Below are 16,424 nucleotides of genomic sequence, written 5' to 3'. Positions count from 1 at the left end.
AATCCCCAAAATAAAGATAATAATAATAAATTAAAAATAAAATATTGTCTTAAAAAGTTGATTTAGTTTAAAATGGTTTTATTCATGTGCTTTATTTCAAATAGCAAATGAAAAGTACCCACTGTTGGATGATGTCCGACTCTGACTACATTACATATTTGCCCACAATGGCTACTGTGGTGTTTTTCTTATATTTCTTGACAGTTTCAATTTAAAATTTATAAGCCTAGGAGTGTAAGGCAAATGTGGCCTCTGTGATACAGATAAATACTTGCAACTTTTGTGTACCCAGTGCTGTGCCACATTCTGTGAGATATGTTAAAAAGAGAAAGAAGTAGAAAATATGTTCTTTATTAGTTACAGTCAATCTGGGGATGTACAGACATATTTAAGTGAAAGTGGTCTTGGGTGTCTGAGTGGGGATACAGAAAAACCTCTGAAGTCACATGTGGATCCGGGCTGCGTAGAACCTTAGGTTGGAGCCAGAGGAAGTTGCTTTGAGTTGTAACTAATCTTTTGTCCTTTCTTGAAGGAGGTGGTCTTAATGTGTCTATGTTTTGGGTTGACAAGAGTACATGTCCAGAATTAAGGGTGAGGCTGGGTGCGGTGGCACATGCCTGTAATCCCAGCAGCTCAGGAGACTGAGGCAGGAGGAGGATCACAAGTTCAAAGCCAGCCTCAGCAACTTAGCAAGGGCCTCATCAATCCAGTGAGGCCCTGTATCTAAATAAAATATAAAAAAGAGCCGGGGATGTAGTTCAGTGATGAAGCACCCCTGAGTTCAATCCCTTGTGCCAAAAAGGGGGGGGTGAGGAGATTTGGGGAAGGAGAATGAGTGAGAATGTTTTGTTAGAGGGTGTTAAAGGCATTGGTTTAACTGGTCTGGAGTGAGAAATATGGTGGCATTGGTTGGTAAATGGCTTAAGAGCCTACCTAATAGAGCACTTCAGACAGCTTTTGAAAAACAGTAGATTCTTAGAGTATGTGGCGCAGTGATGGTGATAGTTGCAGTGATCCTTGGGCGGGCCACATAGAAGACACCTCAGAGCTGATCTGTCCCAAAGAGTTCAGAACAGCCAAGACTCGTCTAAATTCATTTGCTTCTGGAGCATCAAAAGCAACAGAATGAAGGCTGGGGCTGTAGCTCAATGACAGAGCGCTTGCCTAAGCATGCTTGAGGCACTGGATTCGATCCTCAGCACCACATAAAAATAAACAAATAAAATAAAGGCATTCTGTCCATCTACAACTACAAATAAATTTTAAAAAGAACGAGAGTGCAGAGGGTGAGTAGGTACTCTGAGGAGTCTTCATGAAAACTTTAAATTACACTTCTTGTCTCAATAATTTCAAAAACAGAAAGACCAATGCCAGTGTCTGTAGCTTGCTGTTCCAGAAAAAGCTGTATAAATGTGAGTTGGTTTGTTTGGCCAACTTTTGTCCAGAGACTGCTGAGGAGTCCAAGGCTCTTATCCCAAGCCTGGAGGGGCAATTTGAAGATGAGGAACTGGAGCAGATTCTTGAAGATATCCAGCACAGTTTTCAATATTAGTCTCCTAACTTCACCTAGCTTCTCAGGGGAATCATTTCCCCAGCACACCATCCTCCCAGGGGCTGAGTCTGCCTTGCACAGAAACTCGATTGCAAAAGACATCTGGGCTTCCTTGGAGTTGACAGCCCATCTTGGTGTGGGTTTAGGTGGCTTTTTCACATGTGACTGTTAGACCATAATGACCATGTAAATCTGGAGCAGCCTTGCAGTGACTCCCTAAGCATGCTGCTGGGAAGGATGAGGTGGGATGTTATATAAGCCACTCTGTTGACTATCTTATACTGTGGTTTTTGGACCCCACATTATTTTTTATTAATAACATTTCATATTTTAATTTCAATGTGTTTGTAGTTTTTGAAACCAAAGTAGAACAAAGAAAATTTGAATAGTGAAAGAATAGTCTTACCTAGATGCAAAAGGAAGAATTAAGCCAGATCAGTGTCTTTGTTTTAAATTATTAAAGAAAGGGTGAGAGTGCTAATAACTGTGAGAGAGCCTTGGCATCCTTGTGCTTAACCCAGGAGACAGGGAGGAAGCATCCCACGGGAAGCAGTTACACCTGGGTATGACTGTGCTGTGCAGTGCACCCTTTACCATGGAGATGTCAGTAATTTGCCTTTTTTGTCCTTGAGCTGTTTTAAGCTGGACATGGTGACACACACCTGTAGTTCCAGCCACTTGGGAGGCAGAGGCAGGAGGACCACTTGAGTGCAGGAGTTTGAGACCAGCCTAGGCAATATAGTAAGACCTTGTCTCAAGAGAAATTGGGGGACTAGGGATGTAGCTCAGTGGTAGAGTACTCACTAACACGTGAAAGGCCCTGATTCCAGCCCCCAGCATAGCAAAAATAATATTTTCTTTCACAGAGTTCAGAGGTTGGAATGCTTTCAGAGTCGTCTTTTATGGGGCATCCATTCCAAACCTCTGGCTTGCTACTTGGCAACAGGTGTTCTGTGATGGGGTTGATTTGGAATGAGGGAGTCTGACCCTTCCTGAGCCACTGCAGTGAAGTCACCCAACCTAAGGATAGGTAGGGAACAGTTTAATATTTTCACATTTAGCTGGTCTTTCCGAAGGGAAATATTCTTGTTTTCTTCACAATTTTTTTTTGTTCTTTCTGATACTTTGTATATGAATTCATGATCCAAAGAACAAGTTGGGGAAATAACAAAGTTGGTTCTAAAAGTCAAGATAAGTTTTGCCAGGTGAGGTGGTGCATGCCTGTTATCCCAATGACTCAGAAGGCCTAGGGTAAGAGAATCACAAAATCAAGGACAGCCTTAGCAACTTGGTGGGATCCTGCCTCAATTTTTTTTTTTTTTTAAGTGAGAATACCTAGCATGTGGGAGGCTCTGCTTTCAATTCCCAATACTTCAGAAATAACAACAGAAACCCCTACTGAAGCCCATGGGAAATATGGGTGGTATAAGATTTTTTTTTTCAATTTTTACCCAACTGTTGACATGTGGGATGTGGCAGAGACATGGGTGGAAACTGTTCAGCAGGAGTTTAGAGTTTTGGCTGAGGAGAGAGTGACTGAGAAAAGCCTAAAAGGACTAGAAACCTATGAAGTGAAGAAGTGGAGGAGAGACATTCTAGTTCTGTGGTGCTGCAGACCAAACTCAGGCATCTGTTCTACCACTAGGCTCTACCCCTGGCCCCTATATTTATTTTAAAAAGCTCTCTATAAAACAATTTCAATAAATAAAACACTATAAAAAATAAACAATTTCACCTTTGCTACAAAAGTTAAAACCCAGCATGTTCTTAAATAATTAATGGACACAACATAATATTTTTCAAAAGATGATTCTGAAATAAATGTTTGAGAAAAATTTGATAAGGGGAAAATGAAAGGAAGGGAAAACCAGTGGGAGCCTATTGCATATGTAGGTTTGGGTTGATGAAAATTTAGGTTAGGGTAGTGGTGATAAAATAGAGCAAATGTGACGATGTAATAGTGAAGATAAAGTTGTAGAAGGCCAGGAAGATGAAGTGGTAAACAATGACAGTTAGATGGTTGTGGAAAGAAGCCATCAGAGGTCACAGAGCGCTTTCCATGGAGTGGTGGAGATTTAAAGGAGTGTGAAGAAGTTTGGGCAGTTGGGGGGAACCTCCAGGTGTTTGAAGCAGGAAGAAAGAAGACAGTTGTAAGGACTATAACTTATGACTTCAAAAGCTTTCAAAAAAATTCATCCACCCCCAGACTAGTGTATGGGTAGTTTCTGTCTCTCATTATTTAATGTTGTCCTTCTCATTTTCACTACAGATCCAGAAACAGGAAGGCCTAGCAGTTCCAAAATCACCACCACACTTGGTCTGGTCGTCCATGCTGCAGGTAGGGTTGGACTGCAGCGGGACCTCTCTCCTTCCTGTTTCAGGGGAAGCGTTAGTGTTTACTGGGCCCATCTGTACTCAGTGCTCTTGGACTGGCCTTCAGGGATGGGGTTGCTTAATGAAGTCCTCCAGCACAAGTATGAGCCCTGGTCTATCCTGTGTTGGTTTTGCAAGCTAAGAATGATTTCTCAAATGTTTTTTTAATAGTTAAAAAGGAAAAAGTATTTCATGGCATATGAAAATTATATAATTCAAATTAATAAAGTTGTATTAGAACACAGCCATGCCTTCATGTTTATGTATTTTCTGTGGCAATTTTTGCACAGCGCTAACAGGGTTGAGTAGTTACAAGAAACCAAATGACTGGCAAAGCCTAAGACATTTATTCTCTGGCCCTTTATGAAGTTTGCTGACCTCTGCCTTAGGATCTTTTCTAACACTATTGTACTGAGTAACCCTGCTGCCTAGTGTATATCCAAAGTGCCAGTGTAGGCAGAGGTGGTAGGTGGCATGCAGAAGTCACAGCATTGCTACTGGGCACACTTCAGAACCATAACCCAAACCTAGCCCTAGTGGTAGGATTCTGTCAACAACAAATACAGGAATGTGAAAATATCTAGGCATTTCTGGTATGACATACTTTTCTAACAAAATTCATCCACTAGCCAATATACCCATGTTTAAATCATCTAGGTCAAGTTTGAAGGTCTTTATCTATAAGATGAAGAGATGCATCCTTTGAAATTCTTCTTGCATTTTTGTTATTGCAGTTAACAGATATTTGAATACTCTGGACCCAAAGTTAAGCTTTGTACATATATTCACTCATTTAATTTTGTGAAAATCCCGAGAAATACATGCTTTATTGAACCCATTTTTAAAGATGAGAAAGTTAAAGAAAGGTTAGGTTAAGTAATCTTCCTAGAGTCAAATCCAGCTTTATGAATAAAGCCCACACACTCAGCCTCTAGCTGTTATTGATGTTTTTTATAGCATTTTATGTTTCATTGTTTCCAAATTTAGCTGATGGTGTTGCTTTGGGAGCAGCAGCTTCTACTTCACAGACTAGTGTCCAGTTAATTGTGTTTGTGGCAATAATGCTACATAAGGTAAGCCAAGATTTAATTTTGAATATATGCATAGTTAAAATTTCTCTTGGTCTTTAATGTTTTGTTGAAGTGGGGAAATGTTTTTTAGTTAGTTTCCTAACTTCAAAATTCTTTTTTAGTTTCCTAACTAAATATTTTTTGAGCGAGTTTCATTTTGGAGAATTGAATTTAAACCTATTTAAACCTATTTTTTAGGCTACCATTTTTTAAAAAGTCTTACTTATAGGGTTTTATGTTTTTGTGACCATATACACAAACTATTAAATTCTCTATAGCTCTCTATATTTCATAGAATTTTTAAAAATTTTTAATATGTATTTCTAGTTGATGGACCTTTAATTTTTTTTTAGTTGCTGATAAACCTTTATTTTATTTATTTATATGCAGTGCTGATAATCAAACCCAGTGCCTCACACATGACAGGCAAGTGTGCTACCACTGAGCCACAGGCCCAGCCCCAGACCTTTATTTTTATTCATTTGTTTATATGTGGTGCTGAGAATTGAACCCAGTGCCTCACATATGCTAGTCAAGCACTCTACCACTGAACCACAACCCCAGCCCATATTTCATAGAATTTTGTTTGGTTTTTTTGTTTTGTTTTGTTTTGTTTTTTCTTTTTTGTTTTTTTTTGGGGGGGGAGGGGGGGTTTGGTAGGATCTTTTCTTAGCTTAGAATGTTAATTCCTAAAAGGCAGAGCTCAGGTACTCTACCCAGGCTTTGGTAAGAGACTTCCTAGATGATGGCAATGTACTTTTTTTTTTTTTTTAATATACCAAGGATTGAACCTTATATACTGAGCTTTATCCCTGAGCTGCATCCCCAGCCCTTTTTATTTTTTGAGACAGGGATCGTCTCTAAACTGCTAAGGGTTTGATTAGTTGCTAAGACTGGTCTTGAAATTGCAATCCTCCTGCCTCAGAGTCCTGAGAAACTGGGATTACAGGCTTAATCCACCACCTCACTCCTCTGTGCTTTTTTTTTTTTTTTTTTTTTTGTGTGTGTGTGTGTGTGTGTGTGTGTTTCACAGCTTTTTTATTTTTTATGTTGAAACAGAATATCACTAAATTGCTTAGAGCCTCACTAAATTGCTAAAGTTGGTCTTGAACTTGCAATCCTCCTGCCTCAGCCTCCTGAGTAGAGGGGGTTATAGGCATATGCCACTGTGCCCAGCTGGCATGTACTTTTTGATGGAGAAGCAATCCACATTTCCAGAATGATGATAAGGGATAATTTTTCATTTCTAGGCACCAGCAGCTTTTGGACTGGTTTCCTTCTTAATGCATGCTGGTCTGGAACGGAATCGAATCAGAAAGCACTTGCTGGTCTTTGCACTGGCAGCACCAGTTATGTCCATGGTGACATACTTAGGCCTAAGCAAGGTAAGTTTGACCATTCCTAGATTTTTCTAGACAAGTGTCTGGTTCCCTTATGATCTACTAGAAACTTATGGTCTCTTATGTCAAAATTTTCAAATAATTACCTTCTCCAACTAAAGATAAAAATTAGGAATAAAAACCTATATAAGGTAAAGTGTCTTAATTCCAAGTCAGTCCTCTTTTTAAGTTTAACATTTCCTTATTGGTTCACTTTGAAGACTTCTTTTGTAAGTTCTAAGAACATTTGTACAGATATATGAAAGAACTTCAAGACTATGGCCATAGCAAGATGGCTATAGTCAGCAAACACTCAGATTCTTCTGCTCTCAGATCACTCAATAGTAAATATCTAGTCGGGTCATTTGTCAGCTCAGAGTCTACACATCCATTTCCAAGCTATACCTTTCTGTGCCTCATAATTCTGTCTACTTGGGCTACAGTTCTTAGAAACAACCCTCCCTGCTTCACCTAAATAATGTAATAAAAATAATATAACTTGGGGCTGAGGTTGTGGCTCAGCGATAGGGTGCTCGCCGGGCATGTGCGAGACACTGGGTTCGATCCTCAGCACCACATAAAAATAAAAACAAATAAAAATAAAAGTAAAAAAATAAATAATATAACTTAACCAGCCATACCTATTTTATTTTTAGATGTACAGTAAGTCACAACCATCCACAATGAATGTTGAAGTACCTCAATGAATGTTGAGGTTGGCACATACATTAAGATGGAACTAAGACTAGTTTCTTCAGGGCAGGGCATTTAATCATTTTGTAAAAATGTTTTATATGACACATAGCCAGCATGCCTATGATCTCTTTTTCTTTTTCTTTCTTTCTTTTTTTTTTTTTTAATTTCTTTTTTACTTCTTTCCTAGATTTGTCACTGGGTCAGCAGCCATGGAATTAAACTTGTGAGTCCTCTGCTGGCTTCAGTGAAGAAAGTAGCCTAAGTAGGATAGGGTTTTGTATAGTGGCTGGCAGCCATTGCATACAGTTGTTAAAATCTGGGAGCGGGTAGAGTAGGGAAGGGCTGGGGGACTCTCCCAATGAGATATGATAGAAGCTGGCTTTGGAGAGGCCCAGGGTCTCATCTGGTACTTCCAAAGTATGGCTGCTGTGATTCTCTTTGAAAATCAGAGATCAAACAAATAGTAGATTGCTGTGTCTGGTTTGGATGGAAATAATTTCTGTCATATCATTGTGTGACAAGCCATGTGGCAGCCCTTAAAAGAGCAGAGGGTGAGCAAGATGGCTATAGTCAGCAAACACTCAGATTCTTCTACTCCCACTCTCAGATCACTCAGTAGTAAATAGCTAGTCCTTTCTCATTCAGACCTGTAGTGACCTATGTCATTTGTCAGTTCAGAGTCTGGACACCCTTCCATTTCCAAGCTGCACCTTTCTGTGCCTCATAATTCTTTCTAGTTGGGCTATAGTTCTTAGCAACAACCCTCCCTGCTTCACCCAAATGTCAACTGGCAGGCTACAGGTGAAAGTCTCAGAACTAAACTGGGCCAGGACTTGTTGAGGGAAACTGCTTTTCTCCATGTCGTCTCTGAAGGTTATTGATTCTGTATTGAATATATTAAAACCTGTATTAAAAGGAACATGAAAAATGAGATGGTTAAAAAATGGTTAAATTTCTATTCATTAAGGGTTTGTTGATCTCAGTTGCTAACAAATGAGTCATTATTAAACTTCTTTCCATTCACCTGAAGAACCTTATTTTTTTAGCCAATGAATAATACATAGTTCCTTTAATTATATTTTATTTGTTATAATTATTATTGTTATTATTATTGGTTGGTACTGGGAATTGGACCAGGGACACTCTACTATTAAGCTACATCCCCAGTTCTTTTTCTTTTTTATTTTGAGGGAAGGTCTAACTAAGTGCCCAAACTGGCCTTGAACTTGTGATATTCATGCCTCAGCCTTCTGAACTGATGGGATTATAGGCATGTGATGTGTCTGGCTACATGGTTCCTTCTAAAATATGACTATCACTTCATCGATCAATATAAGCTCTGAACTTTTTATAAGAAGGTACTGATAATTCTGAAGGGATGGAGTTAAATGCTGAATCTGTGGCAGGTTCTTTTCTTACAGTTTTAATTAATCATTTTTAACCTATAGGTCCTTTTTCATAGGAAAGGTTGAAATCAGTTATATGAAGTTAGGTAAATGAGACCATTCTAAGCTGGGTGAAGGTGTCTCCTGCATCTTAATGGCCACTTTATCTCAAGCATCTGGCCCAGAGCCTGACACACAGAGAATACTTGTTAAATATTAGTAGAATGAACAAATAATAATAATAATAATAATAATAATAATAATAATAAAATGAACAAATGTCTGAAACTTAGTATCTACATTAACTTCTTGTTGGTTCTGTCTCAAGAATAATGCAGACAAAACCTGGTAATCAACACTTGATGTATGTTTTGAAAAGCAATCATAGTGAATTTAGCTAATAATAGTATACTTCCATAATCACTAGTAAATTTCAAGTATTCTCACTACAAAAAAAGTATTTTTGAGGGCTGAGTTTGTATGGCTCAGTGGTAGAGCGCTTGCCTAGCATATGTGAGGCACTGGCTTCAAGTCTCAGCACCACATAAAAATAAATAAATAAAATACAGGCATTGTGTCCGTCTACAACTAAAAAAAAAATATTAAAAAAAATTTTTAAAGTATTTGAGGTAGTGGATATGATAATCAGCTTGATTTAAGTTTTCCACATTGTACTCATAAATCCTAACATTACTTTGTATCTTGTAAATATTTATAATTATAAATTGTCGGGCTGAGGTTGTGGCTCAGTGGTAGAACACTTGCCTTGCATGCATGAGGCACTGGGTTTGATCCTCAGCACCACATAAATATAAAATAAAGATATTGTGTCCATCTAGAACTAAAAAAACAAATATTTAAAAAAATGTGAATTTATAATAAATTTTTTAAAATAATTATTTACTGGGCTGGGGATGTGGCTCAAGCAGTAGCGTGCTCGCCTGCATGTGCAGAGCGCTGGGTTCGATCCTCAGCACCACATAAAAATAAAATAAAGATGTTGTGTCCACCGAAAACTAAAAAATAAATATTAAAAAATTCTCTCTCTCTCTAAAAAAATATTATTATTATTATTATTTACACCATTGATCTTACTATTACTAAACCCTTATTTGGAAGCTCCTTATAAATGAGATAGAGTTACTTTGCTCTCAAGATGTCCCCAGTGTCCTAGGAGCACCAGACATGAATTTTGAATGTTTTTAATTGGGACGTTTTCCTGACTCTGAATTTTACTTAATTTTGCCTCTCTGTTTTAATTCACAGAGCAGTAAAGAAGCCCTTTCAGAGGTCAATGCCACCGGAGTGGCCATGCTTTTCTCTGCTGGGACATTTCTTTATGTTGCCACAGTACACGTCCTCCCTGAGGTGGGCGGAATGGGGCATAGCCACAAACCTGATGCCACTGGAGGGAGAGGCCTCAGCTGCCTGGAGGTGGCAGCCTTGGTTCTGGGTTGCATCATCCCACTCATCCTATCAGTAGGACACCAGCATTAAATGTTCAGGTTCCAGCTTCAGTCAGCGGCCATTTGCCATCCAGTGAGATCAGCGGGAACATGACAGCTACTCACTTCCTCAGTCTCTTGTCTCGCCTTGCCCATCTCCACCTGTGTTCCTAGAGTCCGGAGGGAGGTGAGATTCCATCCTGGGGTAATGGAAAAGCTTTTAAAGTAGGAACAACACATTGTGGCTAGGTAATAGGCTTGTGCTGTGTTTTAAAGGGCCCTTGGCATATTGAGTTTTGATGTTTCTCTTAACCCTACTCTCAGGGAAGATGAAATTTAGTTTTAAGGAAAAGTGGAGAACTTCATACTCATAATGAAATAGTAATTATGAGAACACAGTGTTCTGTAATTAAGCTTAATCTCTTAGTTAGAGGCTCTGCCACTTTACCCCTTGATTTTTCACATGGTTTTCACCGTGTACGAATGGTGCTTTAGCATCTATGCCACATGCCTTGATAGGAGCTCATAGCACCCACTGTCTTAGATGCTAAAGGTGATTGTAGTTAATTTGAGATTAGAGTAAGGAAGGTAAGGGCAAAACACATTGAAAGCTGACCTTATCCTAGAAAGAAATATCCTTTGAGAGGGTACTTCTAGAGAGACTTAAACACCTCCTTTGCACATGCCTCTAAACACAGCCTGCCATTCCATCCAGTGGAGCTGCAGAGGTGAGACTAGCTTTTTAAGGGTGACTGGTATTTTGTAGCATTTTGAAGTTTCTTTTGCAGAATACCTGTCTCCAGCACATTCCTATAGAGAGGTGAAGTTCTAGTAAGTTCAGGCATAGCCTGTCCTTCAAGAACAGTCTGATCACAAAGGATCTTTGGAAATTAAGAGATGCTACATAAGTGAATTTGAATAATTGTTGACATCTTTGTAGTGAACTTTTGAAAAGTAAGACTACCAAAATCTGTGTTGTCCTTTCTTTCTTTCTTTAAGTATTTCTTTTAGCAGGTCAGCATTCCCTCTGGCTAAGCCTTTGTCCAGCGTGGAGAGCGGTTTGTCTGCTCACATAAGCACCTGTAGCGTGAAGAAAGTCTAGCTGACTCATGAGTGGGAAGTGTCTGCCTGTTGGTTTAAAGCTTATTGAAATCATGTCTCTTGTGTCTTCATCTTTCCAGTGCTTTTCTCCTAAATTTTTCCTCCAGACCCTCCTCCCCACAGTTTGCTGCTTACTGCTGGTGGCGATGTTAATACTTGTGTGAAATGAGTTCTCATCAGGACAACCACTTCTTGAACTGTGATGATGAAGATAATATTGTCTCTATTTTTAATTCCCTTCAAAGATTTTACCTTTGTGTCAAATGCAGCTTTGTTAAACCTCAAAATAGCACTTCCTCATGTGAATTGACACAATCACTAATATTCTGATAATTTAAACAACTGAAATGACGAAAGTGTTTAACAAACTAAGGTTATTTTCCATATTTGCCAAAATCTGCATAAACCGTTTTGTCAAATGAGTGTATAATACTGTATTATTAATTTATTTTGATTTTCTGTACCATTTCAAAATATTACATTAAGACGGAACCAAGACTAGTTTCTTCAGGGCAGGGGATTTAATCATTTTGTAAAAATGTTTTATATGACACATAAGCCAGCATGCCTGTGATCTTTTTTCTTTTTCTTTCTTTCTTTTTTTTTTTTTTTTTCCTAGATTTGTCACTGAGTCAGCAGCCATGGAATTAAACTTGTGAGCCCTCTGCTGGCTTCAGTGAAGAAAATAGCCTATGTAGGATAGGGTTTTGTGTAGTGGCTGGCAGCCATTGCATACTGTGTTAAATCTGGGAGCGGGTAGAGTAGGGAAGGGCTGGGGGACTTTCCCAATGAGATATGATAGCAGCTGGCTTTGGAGAGGCCCAGGGTCTCATCTGGTCCTTCCAAAGTATGGCTGCTGTGATTTTCTCTAGAAAATTAGAGATCAAATAAATAGTAGATTCCTGTGTCTGATTTGGATGGAAATGATTCCTATCATATTGTGTGCAATGGTCCGAAATTTGTTCTGCTGGCCAAAGCCTTTCGCAGTGCCTTGCCATCATGCTTAAAAGTTTGGATAGACTATCTTGCTCGATAGGGCCTTGAACTATGGCAAGGGTTGAACCATTGAACTTCCAGATTTGCCTTCCCCTCTGGATCTCCACATTAACAAGCTCTCAGAAGCCATGAGCTTTCCCAGATCCTAAAGCTGCTGCCTCAGGAACTACTCATTTCTCTCCTGGGCAGCAGGCAAAAATAGCCATATGAATTTATAGGGCTCAAATGCATCTTCAGGCAGCAGAGAACCAAGAAGCATCGCAGAGGCTTCCTTCACTGGAGGAAGAGCTTGCTCCTGTGGTAGGCAGAGTCCCAGGAGAGGCCATCTCAGTGCTCACTTTTCACCACATTTCAGTCCCCTTTTCCTCCTGTTTAAAACTGCCTCCTTAGATGTGGATGCCTTAATGCTTTAACACATTTGAAAACATTGGCGATACTTAAGCTGCTGCCATGATTACAAATGGAATTATTGGCAACCAAAGAGATGCAATTGATGATGAAAAGCATAGTCCATCCTTCCTTGTAACCAAAGTCAATCTTAATGCAATTTGAGTCCCTTTCCTTAGTAGGGATAGACTTTCTTCAGATTCCAAGTGCTCTCTTAAGTGGCAAATTAGGTTGAAAAACACTAATCCCCCTCACTTGGCCTCCAGTTACTTGCTCAATTCCAATATCACAAAGCAGTGATGTGCCAGGTTTGAATGAGTTTTCCTGTGAATTCTGTTGTCAGATTATTATTATTATTTTTTTTTTAAAGGCAGAGGTTCTGCACTGGAACATAGGAAGTTGGAAGCAGTACTACCTACAGAGGCTGTGTGTTCTCTCCTCACCCTTCACTTTTTTTTTCCCCCCAATTCAAAACAGCCAAGTTAGCCTGTTCTAGAATTTTGAATCATTAGAGAAAAGAAAGGGAATGGCTGTTTTGAGGTGTCATTTCTTGTAGAAAGGAGAAAGTGTAATTGTGTTTTGTTTTTTTTTAACCAGCCTATTTCTAAGTGTCACTGCCTGGTTTTCCTCTTTTTCAATAGAACTAGGAGGACACACCAGCATTGTTTATTAAGCCCCTGACACTTGGTAGCCAGGTACTGAACATGGGAACTGTATGTTAATAGCACAAGCCCCCACTGTGGCAGAATGCTCCTGCCTCTTGGTCCCTGAGCCCTTTGGGAGACTGAGAATAATAATCACATCCATCTCAAACTGCTGCAAATTAAGATAAGAGCCCTTGGTAGTTGTTCTGCAAGGGACCCTTCCTTGCATCAGAAAATTTGTTCAGTACAGAATGGTCCACATCTCCCTAAGAGTGCTCTTGGAGATGCTATGAAATTGAAACCAATGATGTAACCTCTTTGTACCTGAGATATCTCAGAATCACCTCAGGAGCTCTGAAGAAGACTTGTGACTTGTGGGAAAAGACTAGCCAACCACTTAGGAATTCTCTAGATATGCTTAGCCTAACACAGTTGCGTAACACAGGGAGATTGGCTTTGATTTTTGTCTGGTGGTATCTTCTGCAAGCTGGAAGTCTCATGGGATAACACTGCAGTTCCCCTGGTTTGGTGGCCTAAACAGAGATTTTAAATATCCCTTTTTCTGGATCCTTTGTACACATGAAATCATTCCATGGATGGCTGCCTTATAATTTTGTCTCTTTCCATTTTAATTGTGAATGGTTTTTAAAAAAATGCTGTTTTCTGGTTTGTTTATGATATTAAATTTTTATTAGTGCATACCTTATGTGAGTGGCTCATTACTTACCTGACAACAGCGTTTCTGTTTGACAGCCAGGTTTGTTTGAACATCAAAAAAGTAATGAAAAGCTATGAAGGACAGTGGAAAGATCTATCTATTGTATGCACATCCTCTAGGCAAGGTGGGAGGTGGGTAGAGACGCAGTATACCACCTGCTCCAAAAGGCACAGCTTCACTGATGCAGTGTTTTGCCTTCTGCCATTGTTAGCTAATGTGATTTATGAAGATAGCTCTCTACTCCGAGAAAAGAGAAGCAAGAACACATGAAGTGTATCATTGAAATTATTTGTGTGTCATTAGATTTCATTAGTTATTACTGGTGCATTTTGTGCTGGTATATATGTGTGTGTATATATAATATATATACACATCTCAAAATGTGTGTGCTGTGCTAGTTACAGAGATTGTGCCCAGAGTGTTCCATGTTTCTCAAAAACCTCTCCTCATGAGGAAAACCAACAAAGAAGACATGCTGTTTACAATTCCTGTCATCTCTACAGGAGTCACCAGGTGAAGTGCTCTGTTCCTCCTCTGCCTTGAGCAGTGGAGTTTGAAATTCTTAGGAAGTCAGCATTATGCCCCTTTCACACTGCTATCCTGAGATGAAAGTGTGTTAGGGGGGAGGGGCGGTGGCAAGGAAGGGTTTACATAACCAAAATAGCCAGCCATCCTTAGGTTTGTGTTGTTTTTAATCCTAAAAGCTAGAACTGCATCCTATGGTGTAGTTTTTATAGTAATAAATTAGAAATAAGCAGCTTTTGTCTATGTTGTCCCTGTGTCTGGAATGCTTTTCCCCAGCCTCCTCACCTTCTTGATGCAGTGCCCCTTCTCTTAGCCTACTGTGACCTCTTAGTAAATACTGTAACCTACACCATCCTATGTTCCTCACCTTTTTTTTTTTTTTTTTGGTTCCTAGTACCAGGGATTGAACCCAGGGGTGCTTAACCACTGAGCCACACACACACGCCCCCCCCCCCAGCCTTTTTTTATTTTGAGACAGGGTCTTACTAAGTTGCTTAGAGCCTTGCAAAGTTGCTGAGGCTGACTTTGAACTTGTGGTCCTCCCTCCTCAGCCTCCTGAGTTGCTGGGATTACAGATATGCACCACAATGCCTGGCAAATCAATCTTATTCTAATGTGCTTTATGATACATGTCTTTGTCCCTTTTGCCTACTAGAAATCAAGGTCCAGGCAGGTAGATTCTAATGTACTTGTTCAATGAATTGGTCTTGCTGGATAGGGGGGTGCTTTTCTTGTCATTTACAACACCCCACCATCATCAGGAACTGGAGGCGTGATCCCTGGGAGAACCAGCTGTGACCTTACGTGTTGTTCTAGTTTTGCCTCACACTTGGGGAGTTAGCAATGAAAAAGGGAATCAGAAGGATATTACCAGGGTTCACGTTACTAATCCAGTACCAACCTTAGGAAGGTGCTGTATGATTGACTCGGGGATGGGGAAATGTAGGTCCCGTTCCCAGCTTGGCTACTGATCCCCATTGCAGTGCTAGTCATTGCCCAGTTTTATGATCTGGGCCTTGCAATGAGAGTCAAAGTGTGTGCCTCACTCTGTTTGCCATGCTTATGGAAGGGTCCTGACAAATTCAGGAGCTGTCAGATGAGGGAGCCCAGGGAAAAGGGGGATGAGAGACCATTTGAGGAAGACAAACTGGATTGTTGGCCTGTACCTGGGATGCTCTTGGGGGCCCAGCTCAATAACCAGATTCTTCAAGGGACGCAGTGATTCTGTGTCCCACAGAGGGCAGGACCAGAAGCAGGTTGACTGTTCCTTTACTTACCACGTTATTCAGCAGCAGCATCCTATGACACTTCGAGGGAGCAAGAGTCAGTTCATACCCTTGAATAGTTTGTGTTTCATCAAGGGTTTCAAACAGGAAAACACAATTACCAGTAGTGAGGTTGGCACAAGAAAGCAAGATCACAGGGGCTAGGAGGACACATAAAGCCAGCATGGGGCTCTGGGAGGCCTCCAAAAAGTGGTACCTGAGCTGATGAATCTGGAGGCAGAGCAGAGGAGCTAGGGGGGAGTTGGGGAAGATCCCCTGGGCAGGAGAATGTTCTGGGCAGAGGCCTGCTGGCAACACAAGAGCATGAGCTCTGTGTAGAAGTCATTCTGGCTGAAAGGGGAGGTGTGAGGCAGGTATGGAGAAGCGGTAGTCCCTTAGAAGACCTAATTTTAAAAACTACAGATATATGGGCCTAGCTAGGGTCTTTATACTTCATGCTTTCACTCCAACTGGTGTCCCTTCTCTGGTTGGCCTGAGTTCCTGTCACCATGCAGGTGACTTGTGAATGTGGCAGTCAGTAGTTTCCAGGTCCTTGCACTTCAGTGACTATAACTTTTCCTCTCCTTATCCCTGCTTATCTCTCCTACTTACTGGCCGGGGCCCAAAGATTCCTCTCCACTGCTGGGTACCTATGTCACAGTTCTGTGTAGAGGACCTACTCCTCCTGGCAGGCCATCTGCTCTGCCTTTGGTCTGTTTCTTCTCCCCCTCCAACACTCCTTTGCCTCTGCTCCCTGGTTTACTTAAGGGATCATGACCTGGAACAGAAGTGTTCCTGCCCACCACCTTCTGCATGCACAGGCTTCTACTACTGTCTCACCAAGGCCTCCCTCCCACACCTGGTGCTTCCTTCTCTCTCTGTAGCCCC

At 40.4% G+C, this 16,424-nt stretch overlaps 1 protein-coding gene and 1 pseudogene across 4 annotated transcripts in view; both read left to right on the top strand.

The window, feature by feature from the left end:
* Slc39a9 (solute carrier family 39 member 9) overlaps window positions 1-13,727 on the top strand; it is a 62,535-nt gene extending 48,808 nt beyond the window's left edge. For 3 of the 4 annotated variants that reach the window (XM_076850317.2, XM_076850315.2, XM_076850318.2), the window contains 4 exons: window positions 3,822-3,890; window positions 4,913-4,998; window positions 6,246-6,380; window positions 9,722-13,727. In XM_076850317.2, coding sequence (XP_076706432.2) covers window positions 3,822-3,890; window positions 4,913-4,998; window positions 6,246-6,380; window positions 9,722-9,952 — 521 coding nt within the window. In that variant the 3' untranslated portion in view covers window positions 9,953-13,727. The remainder of the gene's footprint in view (window positions 1-3,821; window positions 3,891-4,912; window positions 4,999-6,245; window positions 6,381-9,721) is intronic. The other variant, XM_076850319.2, reaches the window with a different exon arrangement.
* Window positions 983-1,552, top strand: LOC143393466 (DNA-directed RNA polymerase II subunit RPB4 pseudogene; annotated as a pseudogene).
* Window positions 13,728-16,424: the final 2,697 nt, after the last annotated feature.

Source organism: Callospermophilus lateralis, chromosome 3 (genome assembly GCF_048772815.1).
Source record: "Callospermophilus lateralis isolate mCalLat2 chromosome 3, mCalLat2.hap1, whole genome shotgun sequence".
Classification (NCBI taxonomy): Eukaryota; Metazoa; Chordata; class Mammalia; order Rodentia; family Sciuridae; genus Callospermophilus; species Callospermophilus lateralis.
Note: the sequence above shows the minus strand (reverse complement) of the source record. Positions and strands in the feature narration are given on the sequence as shown.